The 18,445-nt window shown below is 41.4% G+C and overlaps 2 protein-coding genes across 3 annotated transcripts; one reads left to right on the top strand and one right to left on the bottom strand.

Moving 5' to 3' along the window:
* Positions 1 to 71: 71 nt before the first annotated feature.
* On the bottom strand, positions 72 to 13,773 carry lias (lipoic acid synthetase). Its single transcript, XM_048197678.1, has 11 exons — positions 13,613 to 13,773; positions 13,155 to 13,327; positions 10,930 to 11,023; positions 4,850 to 4,930; positions 4,570 to 4,726; positions 4,070 to 4,127; positions 3,849 to 3,977; positions 3,409 to 3,554; positions 3,221 to 3,291; positions 2,499 to 2,610; positions 72 to 507 (listed from the first exon to the last, which is right to left on the bottom strand). Exons 1-11 carry the CDS (start codon positions 13,700 to 13,702, stop codon positions 440 to 442), a joined length of 1,179 nt encoding a protein of 392 aa, XP_048053635.1. The 5' UTR covers positions 13,703 to 13,773; the 3' UTR covers positions 72 to 439.
* Positions 13,774 to 13,938: 165 nt separating this feature from the next.
* On the top strand, positions 13,939 to 17,999 carry rpl9 (ribosomal protein L9). 2 transcript variants are annotated; one of them, XM_048197680.1, is made up of 8 exons: positions 13,943 to 14,043; positions 14,491 to 14,537; positions 14,664 to 14,779; positions 15,406 to 15,501; positions 15,584 to 15,716; positions 15,832 to 15,912; positions 17,256 to 17,374; positions 17,825 to 17,999. In XM_048197680.1, the coding sequence occupies exons 2-7, from the start codon at positions 14,492 to 14,494 to the stop codon at positions 17,360 to 17,362; spliced, it is 579 nt and encodes a 192-aa protein (XP_048053637.1). In that variant the 5' UTR covers positions 13,943 to 14,043; position 14,491; the 3' UTR covers positions 17,363 to 17,374; positions 17,825 to 17,999. The 2 variants fall into 2 exon arrangements, with proteins under 2 accessions (XP_048053636.1, XP_048053637.1); XM_048197679.1 differs by lacking the exon at positions 17,256 to 17,374 and having other exon boundaries at positions 13,939 to 14,043.
* The last annotated feature ends 446 nt before the right edge of the window (positions 18,000 to 18,445 follow it).

The raw sequence follows: 18,445 nt of genomic DNA, 5'->3' as shown, positions 1-18,445 counted from the left end.
AGTCTATTCATTTCACAGGCTTAAATAATGGAAGACACCCATGGCTAAAATAAAAATGCACAACCGACATGTATTTTGAGAAGTTTGAATTTAATATACTCTATATTACTTAGTTGATGCACAATATACAAACCTTTAATCCATTTCTAAAACAATCCAATATGTTCATTTAAACATGTTTGAAGAATGTTACTGCAACATAATTTTATTTTGTGATATGTATACTTGAATGCATAGTTCATGAAAAATGAAAATTCACATTTACTAAATTAAATTCACACACCCTCATGTTGTTCCAAACCTGCATGATTCAAATAAACAATGAGGGTGAATAAATAATTACAGAATTTTTATTTTTGGGTGAACTGTCCCTTTAATACTGTTTATACTGTAGGGAAAGAGAGGGTGAAACAGGATAGACAAGTAGTGTTTAGCAGTTTTACTCTGCTGCTGCTGTGCTGTCTTCAGTCTTTCTCTTTTCCAGCAGATTCTTCAAAAAGAACTCACCTAAGAAATATATAAAAAAAAAAAAAAAATGAGACAATACGTTTAAACAAATAATGTTACAGTATGTGCGAGTACGTGTGCTTCATGATAGTTGAAACATGGAGTCAATGTTTGGCTGCCTTGATGGTCGAAACTATACCATCTTGTTGTAAAAGAACTGACATCTATTCAAAAGTAGATTTTTTTTTTTTTTCAAGCAACATATAGCAAATATTTATTTTTATTCATATAAATGTTGTTGCCCCATGTAAAAAGATGGCAGTTTGGAAAAAAAAAAAAAAAAAAAAAAAAAAAATCACATACTTAAATTTGCTTGCACCAACTGTCATTAGCTTTCCATCTCCCATTTTTTATGAGAATTTTGGGATATGGAAACGACAAGAATGCGAATAATTTCTAACAATGCGCATAAACAAACGTACACATTCAATTTGGGTAAATAATTTTTTATCCGATAAGAAGACATGCACATAAACTACAATGGAAACACACATGTGACCCTGGACCACAAAACCAGTCATAAGTCATCTTTTTTTTTTTAAATTTGAATTTAAACATCATCTGAAAGCTGAATAAATAAGCTTTCCATTGATTTATGGAATGTTAGGATAGGACAATATTTGGCCGAGATACAACTATTTGAAAATCTGGAATCTGAGGGTGAAAAAAAAAAATCAAAGTATTGAGAAAATTGCCTTTGAAGTTGTCCAAATGAAGTCCTAAGCAATGCTTAATATCCACTTACAAAAATAAATTTTTGATATATTTATGGTAGGAAATTTACAAAATATCTTCATTGAACATGATCTTTACTTAAAGGTGCTAAAGAGGATGTTTTGTTTTATACATTTTTGCAATATTACTTGAAACTGTCTTTACTAACTGATAAAAGACTATTTATTAGGTGCACTGAAAGGAATAATATTAATATACATCATCTGCGCACGAGGTAGGGCCTTAAAAACATCAGCCAATCGTTTACGCGATCATCGCGTAAACGATTGGCCCTCTGGCTTGTCAATCACTGCCATGACGTTCCTTGTGAGAGACGTGCGCGGATTGGCCCTCTGGCTTGTCAATCACTGCCGTGACGTTCCTTGTGAGAGACGAGTGCGGCTGTGCGCTCCAGTAACTTTCCACACTCCACAGGCACCGTGTGCAATGTTTTTGTCCGGAGACAGGAGTAACAACTGCAGATTATGAGTTACCTGCGGTGAGTCCGACATAATGAATCCACTAACACGATACAGCGAATTCCGGTGGTAAACACTTGTGTTCCAATACTCGTGGCACGAGTTTTGGGAGGCGTTCCCTCGAAAGGAGGGGGGTTGTTCTTACGCATGCGCTCATTTCAAAAACTCAGTAACAGTCTTTGGTTTCTCAGTCGACGAAAAGATCCTCTTTATCACCTTTAATATCCTAATGAAAAATCAATAATTTTTACCCATACAATGTATTGTTGGCTACTACTACAAATATACCTGTGCGACTTATGAATGGTTTTGTGGTCCAGGGTCACATATATACTGAATAAATCCCTCAATGTGCAACAAAAAAACGCATGTGATTAGATAACTGGACTAACCAGCTGACCAATTTCATGGCACAACATCTCAAATGTTAGTTTGGTCATTCTGAAATAAGCCAAAGTCTGTCATCAGAATGATTGAACATAATGATCTCCCAGAACTCTCTCCACATGATTGCATTCCCAAACAGCAGGCATCTAGGAAAAAATAGCCAAAGTTGCTTCCCCGATGGCAGCAACTTCCATTCTTATTACAGATATTTTGGGGCAATTTTCCAGGAAGTGAAGATTTTGTTCTCTTGAACACACAGGATGGAAATGGTGCTTTACTTTGCACATTAGTTAAATTCAAAACTTTGGATGGAAACATAGATATTGAGAAGAATGGTAATGCTAATGGATAACATTATCTACACTAGGTATTATATAAAGTTTTATAAATTTAAACATGTACTCAGTTTACCTGCTTTGTAAGAGGAGCGCACAAGCGGCCCACTGGCTGTGTAGACAAAGCCCATCTCCTGGCCAACCTTCTCCCAGTATGCAAACTTCTCAGGAGTAACATATTCTTCCACCTTCAATCAGAAACACACTTTAAGGCTGATGTGTTCAAGAAGGTGCTAATCTTAAAGCGTGTTATGTGTGTGACGTAACAGAATGAAACTAAAATGATGTATGAAACAGGAAGCCAGTTGCTTTTGAATTATTAGTCATGAAAGACTTTTCACTTGGGTAAAATCTGGTCCTCATTAAGGCTTATTCTTTCTGAGAACTACTTAGATCTGACCAATATGTAAAGTGGCCAATCACAGTTTGTTTTGTTTCTATGTGCCATTTAAGGTGGGGTTATCTAAAACAGATTACTTAATGTATAGTCATATTAATATTGTTTTGCAAATTTTTGTAGGTGAAATCTAGTCATTGCAATAGGAATCCACCTTTTTGTGTGAGGGCAAAAGCTTTAAGGGTATATTTTTTATACATTTACATTTATTTTTTTATATAAGAAGATACCATTTATCATAAGTTATTTTAACCGAGGGGCCGCCAAATGAAATTCTGCTTAGGGCCCCATCAAAGCTAGGGCCGGCTCTGGCTGTAGTTATCTGTATAGTTATTGTTCTTGGTGTGAATGGGCCTTAAGACAGAGCTCGGTTGTTTTATCATTGTGTTTTGTTGTAGTACCTTGAGGTGGCGTTTTGTTGGCTGCATGTACTGGCCCAGTGTTAGACAGTCCACTTCAGAGTCCCTCAATTCTGCAAGAACACAAAGAACTCTCATATGCTAATATATGCATATTTATTTACCTCCTGTGATATAAAAAGAATGCATGTGTAAGTCTGGTATGATTAGTGTAGGTTACTGCACGTTACCTTTCAGAGCAGCATGTATCTGTGCATCTGTCTCTCCGAGACCCAACATGATGGAAGTCTTTGTGAGCACACTGGATTTCACCTTTTTAGCATGTCGTAAAACACTCAGTGATTGGTCGAAGTTTGCACGAGGGTCACGCACATGCCTTAAGGTAAAAGATCAAAGATGAAAATGAAATCTGCAATGAAATCTCCAAGCATTGAACAACAGGATGAGAGCTACTGTTACTAATTCACTTGGTAAGATGGACTAGATATTTCTGCCATCTGGTGGTGACTGTATATACTACAAATAAAATAGAAAAAAATAAATAGAATACAAATAACTTTACAAACTGCATTAAAAAGAATTCCTAAAAAAACACAAATATAAGAAAAATGCTGCTGTAACAGACATGACAGCACACAAGATCCAGACCGTGACAGTAAAATGCACCAACCTCTGTAGTTCTCTAACCGTCTCTACATTGTGAGCATAAACATCAAGCCCAGACAAAGCAATTTTCTCCACTGCTGCCAGATCACCACGGAAATCAGGAGTCAAACACTCTACCAGGATGTTAGGATTCCTAAGAGAGAATGGATGAGAGAAACAGACAAATGAGTTGATTCTAAAAAAAACAAAAAACAAAAAACAAAAAAAACAGAGTAATCTCTGTACCTTTCTTTAAGGCTGGAGACAGTCTTTGCAAAATGTTCAGCCCCACCATCAGGAATGTCTGTCCAGCACAATAAAAATATGGTATGATGAATAAGGAAATATTATAATACAATGGAGAATTTTAAAGACCCATGAAAACAATATTAGAGTTTTGTTCTTCTTGGACCATGTCTGTTTGCCATGTACATAAACATTTTTAACAGATATACACATTTAAAATTAACAGTCTTTCTCTTTTGGGAAAACAGACCAAAAATATTGATGACTCATCCTGCACTACACAGATTTTCTTCTAATCAGATGCGTTCTAGACAGAGAATGCCCCTCCTACACATATAACTTCCAAATGACTAGTAAGCATTAAACCATGGATAAAAAAAAAAAAAAATCAATATTCTCGTTCCAAAAGCAAATATGTCAACAAGAAAGAAATATGTGCCTGTGAAGGTATTTCTCAGAATGTTTAATTTTGGTTTGTTGTCGTTTTCATGTTTCCTCACCATCTCTGTCCACTGATGTGAGGACTACATAGTCCAGTCCCCATGCTGCGATGGCTTTAGCTGTGTTATATGGCTCGTCAGGGTCAAGAGGTGGAGGACGTCTCGCCGTTTTAACTGAACAAAACCTACAGCCACGTGTGCATGTGTCCCCCATTAACTACGGAAAGAGTATGGAAAATCAAGCAGAATCAAAATTGGAAAAAATACAGTTCGAAAGACCATAACATTGAGATATTATCCTTGGATGTTTGTGGGTGTTTTTCAGACCAAATACACGCACCATAATGGTTGCTGTGGCAGTGGCATACTCTCCTCCCCCCCAGCATTCCCCAATATTTGGACACCTGGCCTCCTCGCAGACCTGTAACAAAAGTAAGAGTGTATAATTCATGTAACCTTGGTCTATAAGCATCTCCCCTTATATCTTTTGAAACTTTCTTTCTACCGTGAAACACAAAATGAGTTATTCATATCAGAATGTCCAAGTTTCTCTTTTACATGCAAGAAAAATGGATTTTCAGTGGGTAGCAATATAAAGTCTGTTTATCACACTACTACATAGCTATATACACTACCGTTCAAAAGTTTAAGATCGGCAAGATTTCTTAAGAAGTCTCATGCTTACTCATGACACATAGCAACACAGCTAAAAGTATTCCTAATATGTTGGACCTTTTATTGAAAGTAGTCTGCTTTTACCTGTTGAGACATACCTTCACAAGCACCTGAGAGAGCTACGATTGTGATGTACAATCTGCACTAATGTCAGTTAGGGGAGTTACAATGCAAGAAATGTCAGTGTGGCGAGGGGGGCGTGGTTTAGCGGGGTCTGCAACAGGAGGGAGTGTCTGGGGATGTGCGGTGATTGAACGGGTTGAATGTAAATCACGAACACCTGTTTCTCGTTCCAGTAATTGGCGTGGAGACAGGATAAAACGCCAGGAGAAGCAGGAGCGTGTGAGAGAGAGAGGGACTGCTGACAGTCAGACTGAGTGAGCTGTGCTCGTTTCATGGAATGAAGCCCGTCCTTGGATGTGGAATTATTGAGTGTGCGTTGCACCGTCTTTTTGTTTATGTGTTTGATATTTTTCTCTGGTGAGAATAAAGACTGTCAGCAGCCCAAAGCCGATCCCTGTCCTCTTCCTTCCCATTACACAAGAACCTTCGTTACACTGGTGCCGAAACCCGGGAAGGAAGACGGAAGCCGCCGCCATGCAGGCATCCCCCGCCGCTGGAAAGCCGTTTGCGGACATCATCGCATCCCTCGCGGTCCTTCATCAAGAACAACATCGGGCCCTGCTGGATCTTCGAAATGACCAGGAACGCCGCTTCGAGGCGATCATCCAGGGCCAGCAGGAGGACCGCGAGAGGTTCCGGAGCTGGATAGACCGGGAGGTTCCCGCGGAGACCAGCGCGGCAGCTGCTGGCCTCTTCCAGCTGCCACTGCAGAAGATGGGCCCGCAAGATGACCCGGAGGCTTTCCTGGACCTGTTTGAAAAGGCTGCTGAGGTGTCAGGTTGGCCCCGGGACCAGTGGCCCATGCGGCTCGTCCCGCTGCTCTCGGGCGAGTCGCAGGTGGCAGCGCAGCAGCTGCCCATCCAGAACCTCCTGGTCTTCAACGACCTCAAGAGGGCCATCCTGCAGCGGGTCGGCCGCTCCCCGAGCAGCACCGTCAGCGCTTCCGATCTCTGGAGCTGGGGGAGGCGGGCCGGCCCTTCGTGTTGGCCCAACAGCTCCGGGACTCGCGCCGCAAATGGCTGATGGCCGACGGAGGCGACGTGGAGCAGATGATCGATCGCGTGGTGCTGGAACAGTTCACCACTCGGCTCCCGAAGAAGACCGCCGAGTGGGTCCAGTGCCACCGGCCCACGTCGCTGGATTCGGCCATCCAATTGGCGGAGGACCACTTGGTGGCGTGCCCAGGGGTCGGCAAACCCCTGCCATCTGTCTCTCTCTCTCCCTCTCTTCCTCCCCTCTCTCTCTCGAAACCTGTCCCTCTACCTAGGTCCCGTCCGCCCGGCTCGCCTCGTGTTCCGCCCCGGGGGCGGGGTGGAACGGATTCTCGGCAGTTCGTGGCGCCAAGAGCCCCGCCCAGGGGGGCGGGACTGGCCACCGCCGGGCTGGACCCCGCGCCTGCTTCTCCCCTCTCTCCACGCCAGTCATTCGGCCCGTTCTCCGCCACTGGAGCGGCGGGCAGGTCTGGGCCGGCCTGTTGGCGTTGCGGGGACCCGGATCACTTCATAGACCGGTGTCCAGTGATGGAGGTGGGGACATTGATCCGGGTCCCGGACGACCTGCAGGTCGCCCCCGGTCAAGCTGGTCAATACCAGATACCAGTGAGTATCAAGGGGGGTACATATCAGGCTTTGGTGGACTCAGGTTGTAACCAAACCTCCGTGCATCAAAGCCTGATTTCATCCGGGGCATTGGATACAGGCCGCATGGTTAAGGTACGGTGTGTGCACGGGGATATCGCGAGTTATCCGTTGGTGTCAGTCGGGATTCTATTTAGGGGTCAAAAGCATAGTGTGGAGGTGGCAGTTAATCCGAATTGGCCCGCATTTAATAAATTATTGGGACATTTATGCTCGGGTGCCTCTTGGAGTAAATGTGCGCGGGGAAAGGAAGTGCGAGTGCAGGCGGGGGAGACTGACCGGGGACCAGTGGTGACTGCCTCAGGGGAACAGAGCGGGGTCGGGAGACTGATTCTCTCGGACCGTGATGATTTCCCCCTGGAGCAGTCTCACGATGACACGCTGAAAAATGCGTTTGAGAGGGTCAGCATGATCGACGGTCAGCCTCTCCAGCCTGGACGACCACTGACTTATCCCTATTTTGCGATTATTAAAGATAGGTTGTATCGAGTGACCCAAGACACTCAGTCAAAAGAGGATACAACCCAGTTATTAGTACCAAAGAGCCACAGGGAAATGCTTTTCCATGCGGCTCACTCTAACCCAATGGCTGGACACTTAGGACAAACAGCGACACTAAATCGCCTCATGGCCCGATTCTTTTGGCCGGGCATTCACGAGAACGTGCGCAGGTGGTGCGCGTCTTGTCGTGAATGTCAGCTGGTAAATCCCCCGGCCACTCCAAAAGCGCCTTTGCGCCCCCTTCCATTAATGCAGGTCCCCTTCGAACGAATTGGCATGGACCTCATCGGGCCATTAGAGCGATCAGCGAGAGGGCATCGTTTTGCATTAGTCATTGTGGATTATGCAACACGATATCCAGAAGCAGTGGCTCTCCGCAACATTTCCGCTAAGAGTGTTGCGGACGCCCTCTTCAGTTTAATCTCCCGAGTGGGGATTCCGAAAGAAATCCTCACTGATCAAGGCACGGCGTTTATGTCACGTACGCTACGCGAACTGTACGAATTGTTGGGCATTAAATCGATTCGAACCAGCGTCTTTCACCCACAAACGGACGGGTTGGTCGAACGTTTTAATCGCACGCTTAAATCCATGATTCGTAAGTTCGTTCAAGAAGACGCCAAAAATTGGGATAAATGGTTGGAACCCCTGTTGTTCGCTGTGCGAGAGGTCCCGCAAGCCTCCACGGGGTTTTCCCCCTTCGAGCTTCTCTTTGGGCGCCACCCCCGCAGGGTGTTGGATGTCCTAAGAGAGTCTTGGGAGGACGGACCATCTCAATCGAAAAATGAAATTCAGTATGTGCTGGACTTGAGAACAAAACTCCACACTTTGGGGCGGCTATCTATGGAGAATTTGTTACAAGCCCAGGACAGACAGTGCCGGTTGTATGACAGGGGAACTAATCTGCGTAAATTTACACCGGGAGAGAAAGTACTCGTGTTACTCCCCACGTCAAGCTCAAAATTACTGGCGAAGTGGCAAGGACCTTTTGAGGTCACACGGCGAGTTGGTGATCTCGATTATGAAGTAATACGGTCCGACAGGAGAGGGGCACGTCAAATTTATCACCTCAACCTCCTGAAAAAGTGGAGTGAGGCGGAGTCAGTGATGCTGGCGACGGTGATTAGCGGAGAGGATGATCTCGGGCCAGAGGCGAATGTAAAAAAACAATCCCTCGCTCTGGCCCCGGGGGGAGATCACCTTTCGCCCTCACAGCTCACTGATGTTTCCAAATTACAGGCTGAGTTTGCCGACGTGTTCTCTCCCCTACCGGGCCGTACTGACCTCATTCAGCACCACATCGAGACAGAGCCGGGCGTGGTGATTCGCAGCCGGCCGTATAGGTTACCTGAACACAAAAAAAAAGTGGTTCAGGCAGAATTAGAGGCAATGCTTGAAATGGGGGTAATAGAGGAATCCAGCAGTAACTGGGCGAGCCCGATAGTTTTGGTTCCCAAAACGGACGGCTCAGTGCGGTTCTGTGTGGATTATCGCAAGGTGAATGCAGTGTCGAAATTCGACGCGTATCCAATGCCGCGTGTGGACGAATTGCTTGACCGGCTTGGTACAGCTCGCTTTTATTCGACACTGGACTTAACGAAAGGGTATTGGCAGATCCCCTTGTCTCCATTATCCAAAGAAAAGACCGCTTTCACGACGCCGTTTGGATTACACCAATTCGTGACCCTTCCGTTCGGGCTGTTCGGGGCACCGGCTACCTTTCAGCGACTCATGGACAAGATCTTACGGCCCCATGCTGCGTATGCGGCTGCCTATCTGGATGACATTATTATTTTTAGTAACGATTGGCAGCGGCATATGCAGCATTTGAGGGCTGTCCTGAGGTCGCTGAGAGGGGCTGGGCTCACGGCCAACCCGAAGAAGTGCGCAATTGGGCGCGTGGAAGTAAGGTATCTGGGCTTCCACTTGGGATATGGACAGGTGCGTCCCCAAATTGATAAGACAGCAGCGGTTGCAACCTGTCCGCGTCCCAAGACCAAAAAGGAGGTCAGACAGTTCCTCGGGCTGGCGGGATATTACAGGAGGTTTGTTCCTAATTATTCGGACCTCACCAGCCCGTTGACTGATCTGACTAAAAAGGATGCACCAGATACGGTCCAGTGGACGGAGCTGTGCCAGCAGGCCTTCACCCAGGTGAAGGCTGCTTTATGTGGCGGGCCATTACTTCATTCCCCTGATTTCTCTCTCCCCTTTTTGTTGCAGACAGACGCGTCGGACAGGGGGCTGGGTGCGGTCCCCGGCCTGAGTCGGGCGGTGGGGGTATGTGGCGAGGGGGGCGTGGTTTAGCGGGGTCTGCAACAGGAGGGAGTGTCTGGGGATGTGCGGTGATTGAACGGGTTGAATGTAAATCACGAACACCTGTTTCTCGTTCCAGTAATTGGCGTGGAGACAGGATAAAACGCCAGGAGAAGCAGGAGCTTGTGAGAGAGAGAGGGACTGCTGACAGTCAGACTGAGTGAGCTGTGCTCGTTTCATGCAGTGAAGCCCGTCCTTGGATGTGGAATTATTGAGTGTGCGTTGCACCGTCTTTTTGTTTATGTGTTTGATATTTTTCTCTGTCAAGTCAAGTCAAGTCAAATTTATTTATATAGCGCTTTTACAATTGGTAATTGTTTCAAAGCAGCTTTACATATTAGACGCACAGAAAAAAAGGGAAGTGGTTAAAAAATAAGCTGTACAAACAAGCGTGGTAATATGTAACATATACAAGATGGTGCTACATTAAGCCAATGTCGGCTGACTCCCAGGGGTGGAAAAAACCCCCTAGGAGAAAACCCAGCGTGGGAAAAAAGTCCTAGGAGGGAAAAAACCCCTTGGAAGATATATATAATATATGTAAATGCATATGGAGATCAAAATCTGAATTATACATTTTTATTATAGAGATTAAAAATAGATTATATATATATATTTGTAAGCGGATACGGGGATTTAAAAATCTATGCAGCCAGAACTTCGGGGTGAGAATAAAGACTGTCAGCAGCCCAAAGCCGATCCCTGTCCTCTTCCTTCCCATTACACAAGAACCTTCGTTACAGTCAGTTTGCAAGGTTGTTTGAATATATGCCTTTTTTTGTAATTCAGCTAGTTTCGCAGAAATACTTCACATTAAAAATAATTAAAAAAAAAAAATTACCCTAAACTTTTGAATGGTAGTGTACTTCATATAGTGCTCGTATAAACAACTTTTATTGCTTTATCGTGCATTTTTGTTCTTTTTGTAGCTTGACAGCCCCTGGTTCTCTTCCACTTTCATTGTACTGAAAAAAGCTGTTCTGACATTCTACTAAACTTCTCCTGTTGTGTTTCAAGACAGACGTTATAGTTAAATGAAATGAATGTCGACATGAATTTTTATTTTTGAAAGAATTATTCCTTTCATTGAACTATAAAATTGTCACCACTGTATCAAAAAAAATTGTGTGAAGGAGTTGAAATGTCAGGCATGTTTTCAGCCACTCACTGTGTGTAGGTTCAGTTCTCTAAGCGTGTTCTTCAGTTTGTTGTAGTTCTTTCCTATAGGAATCTCTGTCTTTAGCCATGGTGGTAGCCTTAGCCTGGGAAAATAAACAACTGGTTAAAGGATTAGTCCACTTTTAAATAAACTTTTCCTGATAATTTACTCACCCCCATGTCATCCAAGATGTTCATGTCTATCTTTCTTCAGTCGAAAAGAAATTAAAGTTTTTGATGAAAACATTACAGGATATTTTTCCATATAGTAGACTTCAATGGGCACCAAACAGTTGAAGGTCAAAATTAGTTTCACTGCAGCTTCAAATTGTTTTACATGATCCCAGATGAGAAATAAGGGTCTTATCTAGTGAAACCATTGCTCATTTTCTGAAAAAAATTGAAAATTGTATAAGTTTTAACCATAAATACTCATCTTAAACTAGCTCTCTTCTTCTTCTTCTTCTCTATTAGAATTCCGGCAGTATAGACACTGTGTATTACTGCCCTCCACAGGTCAAAGTTTGAACTAATTGTTATATACTATCATATTGCATATAAAATTAGTTCAAAACTTTGACCTGTGGAGGGCAGTAATACACTTAGCAGCGTCTACACTGCCGGAATTCTAATAGAGAAGAAGAAGAGAGCTAGTTCAAGATTTATTTATTTATGGTTAAAACTTATATAATTTTCTTTTTTTTTTTTTTTTCAGAAAATGAGCGATGGTTTCACTAGATAAGACCCTTATTTCTCATCTGGGATCGTGTAGAACAATTTGAAGCTGCAGTGAAACTAATTTTGACCTTCAACTGTTTGGTGCCCATTGAAGTCTACTATATGGAAAAATATCCTGTAATGTTTTCATCAAAAACTTTAATTTCTTTTCGACTGAAGAAAGATAGACATGAACATCTTGGATGACATGGGGGTGAGTAAATTATCAGGAAAAGTTTATTTAAAAGTGGACTAATCCTCTAAATCCTGTGAACTGGAATTTATACTTATATATTTTATGTTTTGTTATGAGGTAGCTGTCTATCATAAAAAGTATTGCATGTTAACCCTTTAAAGCTTACTGTATCATACTTGATACACAAATTAATTTCTAGGCCCTCTAAATTATCGATGTAATCAAAACTTTGCTGAAAAACCTGTTGCACACAATCTACTACATGAATTCTGTCATTTGATTAATAATTAATACTTTAAAAGGCGTTTTTGTAGATTTCTAAAAACTTTCCCCTTCAGGTGATGGTACAACGTCTTTTTGCTGTGAAATCTTTACTGATTTTATAAAAGTAAAACATACACAAGTAAAACTGTTATATTGTTAGTGATATTTTAAAATGAATTCTTACTGGACTGAAGCAACTTAGGTTTACTTGATTATCCATACATCATTTTTTTTTAATTCATTTTTTAAGAAAATTATGTTAAAATGTACCAAAAAATATATCAAATATGATACACCAGGCTTTTGAGGAATGGTTATTTGTACATCTCTCAATCATCATTGTATTTTATTGCATTGTATTATATGTTTTTCCCCCCACAATAAAAAACTACAGTTCTGATCATAAAGCTAAACATTTAAATATCTTACTAAGACATATTATTGGGAGAAATAGAATAATAACTGATATTTATATGCATTTTATGCAAGTAGGATGCTATACGGTTTCAAAGATCTCATTGACATACATTACAAGCTATCAGAATTTTACCTTTTGGCCATATAAATATCAGCAACTGCACCAAGTTGCATATTTTGCTCAGTTTGGACCCCTGAATAAAATTGGGGTGTGTTTTTTCTCCTTGGGTATGAGCGCCATTTTCGAACCATATCATACTTTATGTGCCGTTTATTAACAACTATATATAACTTTATATATGTGTCCAAAGGCATAATTGGACAACACTGATAAAATGATTAAATGATCTTTGCAGAGTGATCACTGTAAACAAAATCATAAATAAAATAAAAAACTCTAATATTATTTTTTTTTTTTTTTACTTTGGTGGTATTGGTGTAGTATTGATGGCCATTGTAATACCATGACACTTTGATAGAAAACATGGTACTGAAAGATTTCCATATTCATGCAGGAAATTCATTCTTCGAAGGACCCTGGAATACCATGGTGCATGTCCAAAACACCACTAAATGTTAGTAACTTTACAAGATCCAAACTATTACTAATGAAAGTGTTAAAGTGGTTTCCATACGTTTACCTTTCTCCCTTCTCTCTCTTCAGGTTTCCTCTGTATTCCTCCCACTTGGTCTTTTCTGACAGTTCTCCTGATATGAAGTCCTGGAGGTTCAGTCCATCCTCTTTCATGTGTTTCTTCCTCTCAGTGAGTGTGGATGATGTGTTGGCAGCAGTGGTCAGTCTGTTACAGTAAACCTGCGACCATAAACACAAGGCACTCCAGCGTGACTTCAATTTAAAAACTTCTATACTAATATCATTATGTACCAGTTCCGTTAACTCAGCATAATATGCGTAGAAAAAAACAAAAACTTTTTTAATATATATTAAATCGTTGGACATTATACTGTTATACTGCATCAACTTCTGTAAGTTACTGGCCTGCACCGGTAGAGCACCGACAGATAGCACTTAACTATTTGACATTATATTTTAGTACAGTCAGTTATTACACTAAAACAGAACGTAGAAATCGCTTACAATAGACGCCTCAAAGCATTTTGATTGTAAAAACAAATGTTTAGAAGAATATCGACCCGCAGCGCCACAACTTCTGCCGATCAGCGCCATGACTTTAGATCCAGCATAAGCTTGTCATTGACAACAATCGCTCTGACATCGATTAACTCGTACTACACGTTTATGATTAAGACCAGAGCGTCATATATACCCGAAAGACCAGTGCATGTGATACATTTCCATATTAACGTGCATATGAAATACATACAAATATATTTCTAAAATCTAATTGAATAAGCTTTACTGATAACCTCAGTAATTTTGCTTCACTAACGTGATTATCAGAATCTGTAATCGCTTGGTCGTGCCTTGCAGACCGGCTGACGCATAACGTACGGGTTACATTTACGTCATCACGCCCTTCCTCCTTCCTTTCCCCCTTAATCGGCGAGGTAAGAACATGGCGCATCCTGTTCTTGTGCATTTTAATCAAGCACAATCTGTAGTTATGTCAAATCCGTTGAGTTTGCCTAGTGTCTCAGGACTTTATTTACATGTTGATGAAAATATCTGTGGCTGTATTAGTGCCGAAAACCCGATGCTGTTTGATAATCGCAGTATGTCTGGTCAGTGTTTATCTGTTAGCCAGACGTGTAGGCCGAAGCAAATACAAGTCATTCATTAAGCACATTGACATTAAGTCATGCTTTTCTCATTATGACATTAGTAATAAAAAAAAAACGATTAGAAAGTTTAAAAACACGCTAACAGTCCTACCAGGGTGTAAATGACTGCTAATTCTGATAGATTCCGCCGGGTCGATCAGTTATTGAAGACACTTTTAGGATTTGTGATAGACATAATGTTTTTGCTGACCGCCTTGTGGTTGTTTTCTACAGAATGAAGACCATTCTCAGTAACCAGACAGTGGACATCCCCGACAACGGTATGTCAAATATCATGCGTCGCGTCCTAACCATTCACACACTTTTCGCTTATATAGTTTAGACCGTTTTCTCCTTGTCCATTCCATGCCTTCAATTTTATCAAATTGTGTCTTGTTTTCTTGCAGTTGTGGTGTCCCTCAAGGGCCGCACAGTTACTGTGAAGGGACCCCGTGGCGTTCTCCGCCGAGAGTTCAACCACATTAACCTGGAGCTCAGTCTGTTGGGCAAGAAACACAAGAAGGTTTGCAGTCTTCATGCATACAAAATGAATCTGCATTAAATACAACACAATTCTTGCAATAGTTATGTTTACATAAACCCAAAAAATGTCTCGGACTGAAAAACCTTCATGCAAACACTCAAGCAGTCAGATTGAACTCAATCCTAAAAAATTAGATTGGATTGGAAGGTAGACCTGAATTAATCTGATCAATAGGGAAAAATTAACCATGTAAATGCTTGCATGACTCATTTCTGATTCTTATTCAAAGAATACTTTGCACATGCAGTGTCATGACGGGTATGTTTGCGTTTTATATCTATGGAACGTGTATATTTGTATCACGAACATGTCAGTTGAGGAAACTGAATATTAAATATTTGCTAAAAAGCTCTTCTGACCTGTCAGTTTTCTTCTAATGTCATTAGGCAAAAATCACCAATTATATTTGCAGTTGGTCTGGTGACATTGACAATGAAGTTTTGTTCTGAATACATGTAGTGCACATGTAAACAAATGTGAATCAGATTTTAGTGTTTCATATAAACAACTGTGAAATCAGATTGGATTCATTTTGACATAAGTGCATGTAAACATGCATTGTTAATGTGTGTGGAATTTCAGTGGATGATCTGTTTTTGTTTTAGCTGCGAGTGGACAAGTGGTGGGGTAACAGGAAGGAGTTGGCCACAGTCCGCACCATCTGCAGTCATGTTCAGAACATGATCAAGGGGGTCACCCTGGTAAGTACTCGATTTTGGTGCATTTGCACAAAGTTAAAGAAATGGACTGTGTGATGTAAAGCATGTTTCATTTGTTCTCCAGGGCTTCAGATACAAGATGCGATCTGTATATGCCCATTTCCCCATTAACGTGGTGATCCAGGAGACCGGCTCTTTGGTGGAGATCAGAAACTTCTTGGGAGAGAAGTACATCCGCCGTGTCCGCATGAGACCAGGTATGTGTAAAGGCTGAATTGGTGTAATGTCCGTCACCGCAAACCCCTTAATTTTGCTGCAGACATGCGTGGTTACAGAATTAAGTTTTTGTTTTTTGTTTTGTCTTTTTTATAGGTGTGCAATGTGCAGTGTCTGCTGCTCAAAAAGACGAGCTGGTTCTGGAGGGTAATGACATTGAGCTGGTGTCAAACTCAGGTGAGCATCTAAAGATGTACTGTGCTAACATATGACTGAGTGATACATGCAACTCAAGATCTCATTGACATTAAGTGGTTCACATGATTTTAAACCACATGATGGTCTGTTTGCACATGAAAGGGTCTATGAATTCTGTTAGCAATGTTAATTTGAAATAATTTAAAATTGTGGTAAACAAGACAAATTGGATTTACTTATAGGTCCTCTGGTTTCTGTTTTAAAGGGTTAGTTCACTTATTTCATTAAATTAATTACTCACCCTTATGTCGTTCCAAACCTATTAGGAGACCATCGTTCATCTTCAGAACACAAATTAAGATATTTGATGGATTTTTTATTTATTTTTATTAATCCCTCATAGAAAGCAATGTAATTACCATCATTCAAGGTCCAGAAAAGTTGTAAAGACATCGCTAAAATAGTCAACGTGACTACAGAGGTACAACCTTAATGCTATAAAGTGACGAGAATACTTTTTGTGCACCAAAACTAAAATAACGACTTTATTCAACAATTTCTTCTCTACCCTGTCACTCGTACGCAGTTCAGCTCTTCCGTGTTTACTTCCAAACGGTGGCTCAGTATTGGCCTTCGCTGTTAACCTGAGCACCAGGTTGCATGCGTTTGATGCTGACACAGGAGCCGGCCAATAATGAGCTGGCGTTCAGGCATTCATCCTTAACATTAAAATCAAACCACTGTAGTCACGTTGACTATTTTAACAATGTCTTGAATACTTTTCTGGACTTTGAATGATGGTAACTACATTGCTTTCTATCAGGGATTAAAAAAAACGTTTGGAACGACATGAGGGTTAGTAATTTAATGACAGAAATGTCATTTTTGGGTGAACTAATCCATTAATCCCAGGATTGTGCACAAGGATGTTGTGTTTTTGTGATTGTTGAATTATCAAAAGTGACTCGGCCTCTTTTTCTTTTTAATAGACATTTGTATGTCCTAAATTTTATTTTAAATGAGATTTACTTCCTTTACTGGACTGATTGTGGGAACCCATAAATCTAAGCCTAAACTGTACCCTCCCTCACCTTGTCTGTGTTAGTTGAGCATCCCTGTATCCTCTGAGTTAATTTGCTTTTACCTGCAGGTCCTGATTATGTATTTAGACTTCTGTGAATCAGACATTTTTAGCCTTCTTTTCCCCCATCCTTAACCATTAGTTGTGTAGTAATTGAAGAGAATGTTCTTGATTGGGTTGTGTGTGGAAGAGTTGGTGTATGCAGTAGGTATGTGAGAGAGAGAGAGAGAGAGAGAGAGAGACTGGTATTATGCAAGTTGTGTGTGTGCATGCCTCACCTCCCCAGCTTTTCTTGTTTCAGCGGCCCTCATCCAGCAGGCAACCACAGTGAAAAATAAGGATATCAGAAAGTTCCTGGATGGTATTTACGTCTCTGAGAAGGGCACTGTAGTGGAGCCCGAGTCGTAGAGACCACGAGAGGTTAGAATGAGACCGCCGTACAGGGCGACAGGAGCCGCTGCCGTCCTTCGCCTTTCTATCGGCTCTTTTCTGTGCTAGTTTTCCTGCTTTTTGTCCTTGAACGTCTCTGTGTTTTCAGTTTTCATGTTCATTGTTTAAACTGCCAAATCATCTTTGCCAAATTTCAAATGATGCGATGTTTGGACTGAATGGACCATCTCCTGCACACCAAATGGCTTTACTTCACTCCATCTTTTATAGGGCTTTATTGCACGTTCACATACATCTAAGCATGTTAATACTTCAGGTGTTTGAGTCCACAGCTTTAATAACTGGCTAAGCTTGCATGTAACATGACTGATTTCTATACAGCTCTTGCAGCACACGGGAGTTCTTGGGTGCACTACCTTGTCATTTTAAGTTGGTTTGTCTTAATTTTCTTTTCTTTTTCTCTCTTGTTCTCTTCATCAGCTGCACTGATCCAGCAGGCCACCACTGTGAGAAAGAAGGACATCAGGAAGTTCCTTGATGGGATCTATGTTAGTGAGAAGGGCACAGTGGTGGAACAGCAAGATGACTAACATTTTAGTCATTTCTATTAGTAATACCTGTTAATAAAGACCAACTCACATTTTTCGACAACAAATACTTGTGTGCAATTGTTTTTAACACCATTTAATCAAATGCATGACGGGGTATGGTAGATGAGAAGGGGTCCATGTGTGATTAGCAAAATGTGGGCTGATGCAAAATCTATTGCTAGGAACGAAAGCTTATAAAATTCATAGCTTTAATTTTTAAGCTAAAACCATATTGTATCTGATCAACCTCAATGAATGTCTAATGTTTTTATAAGTACTGTTTACATGTTGAGACAAAATAATGGCACTGACATATCTTAAGATGTCAGTGCAAGTTGCTATCAGTTAAAACAGCTTGCATTCATTTTAGTCTAGGACCAGCTTAAGCCTCGCTAGCTTTATATGTAAGTTGTTTTCACTAGGAGACAGATCTGGACTGCAGGCAGTCAAGCACATCCCTTGAGTGTCTATGAAACCACACCGATGTAGCATGTGCAAAATGAGGCCTAGC

The sequence above is a fragment of the Megalobrama amblycephala genome, linkage group LG7 (assembly GCF_018812025.1).
Source record: "Megalobrama amblycephala isolate DHTTF-2021 linkage group LG7, ASM1881202v1, whole genome shotgun sequence".
NCBI lineage: Eukaryota > Metazoa > Chordata > Actinopteri > Cypriniformes > Xenocyprididae > Megalobrama > Megalobrama amblycephala.
This window is presented reverse-complemented; position numbering and strand designations above follow the sequence as displayed.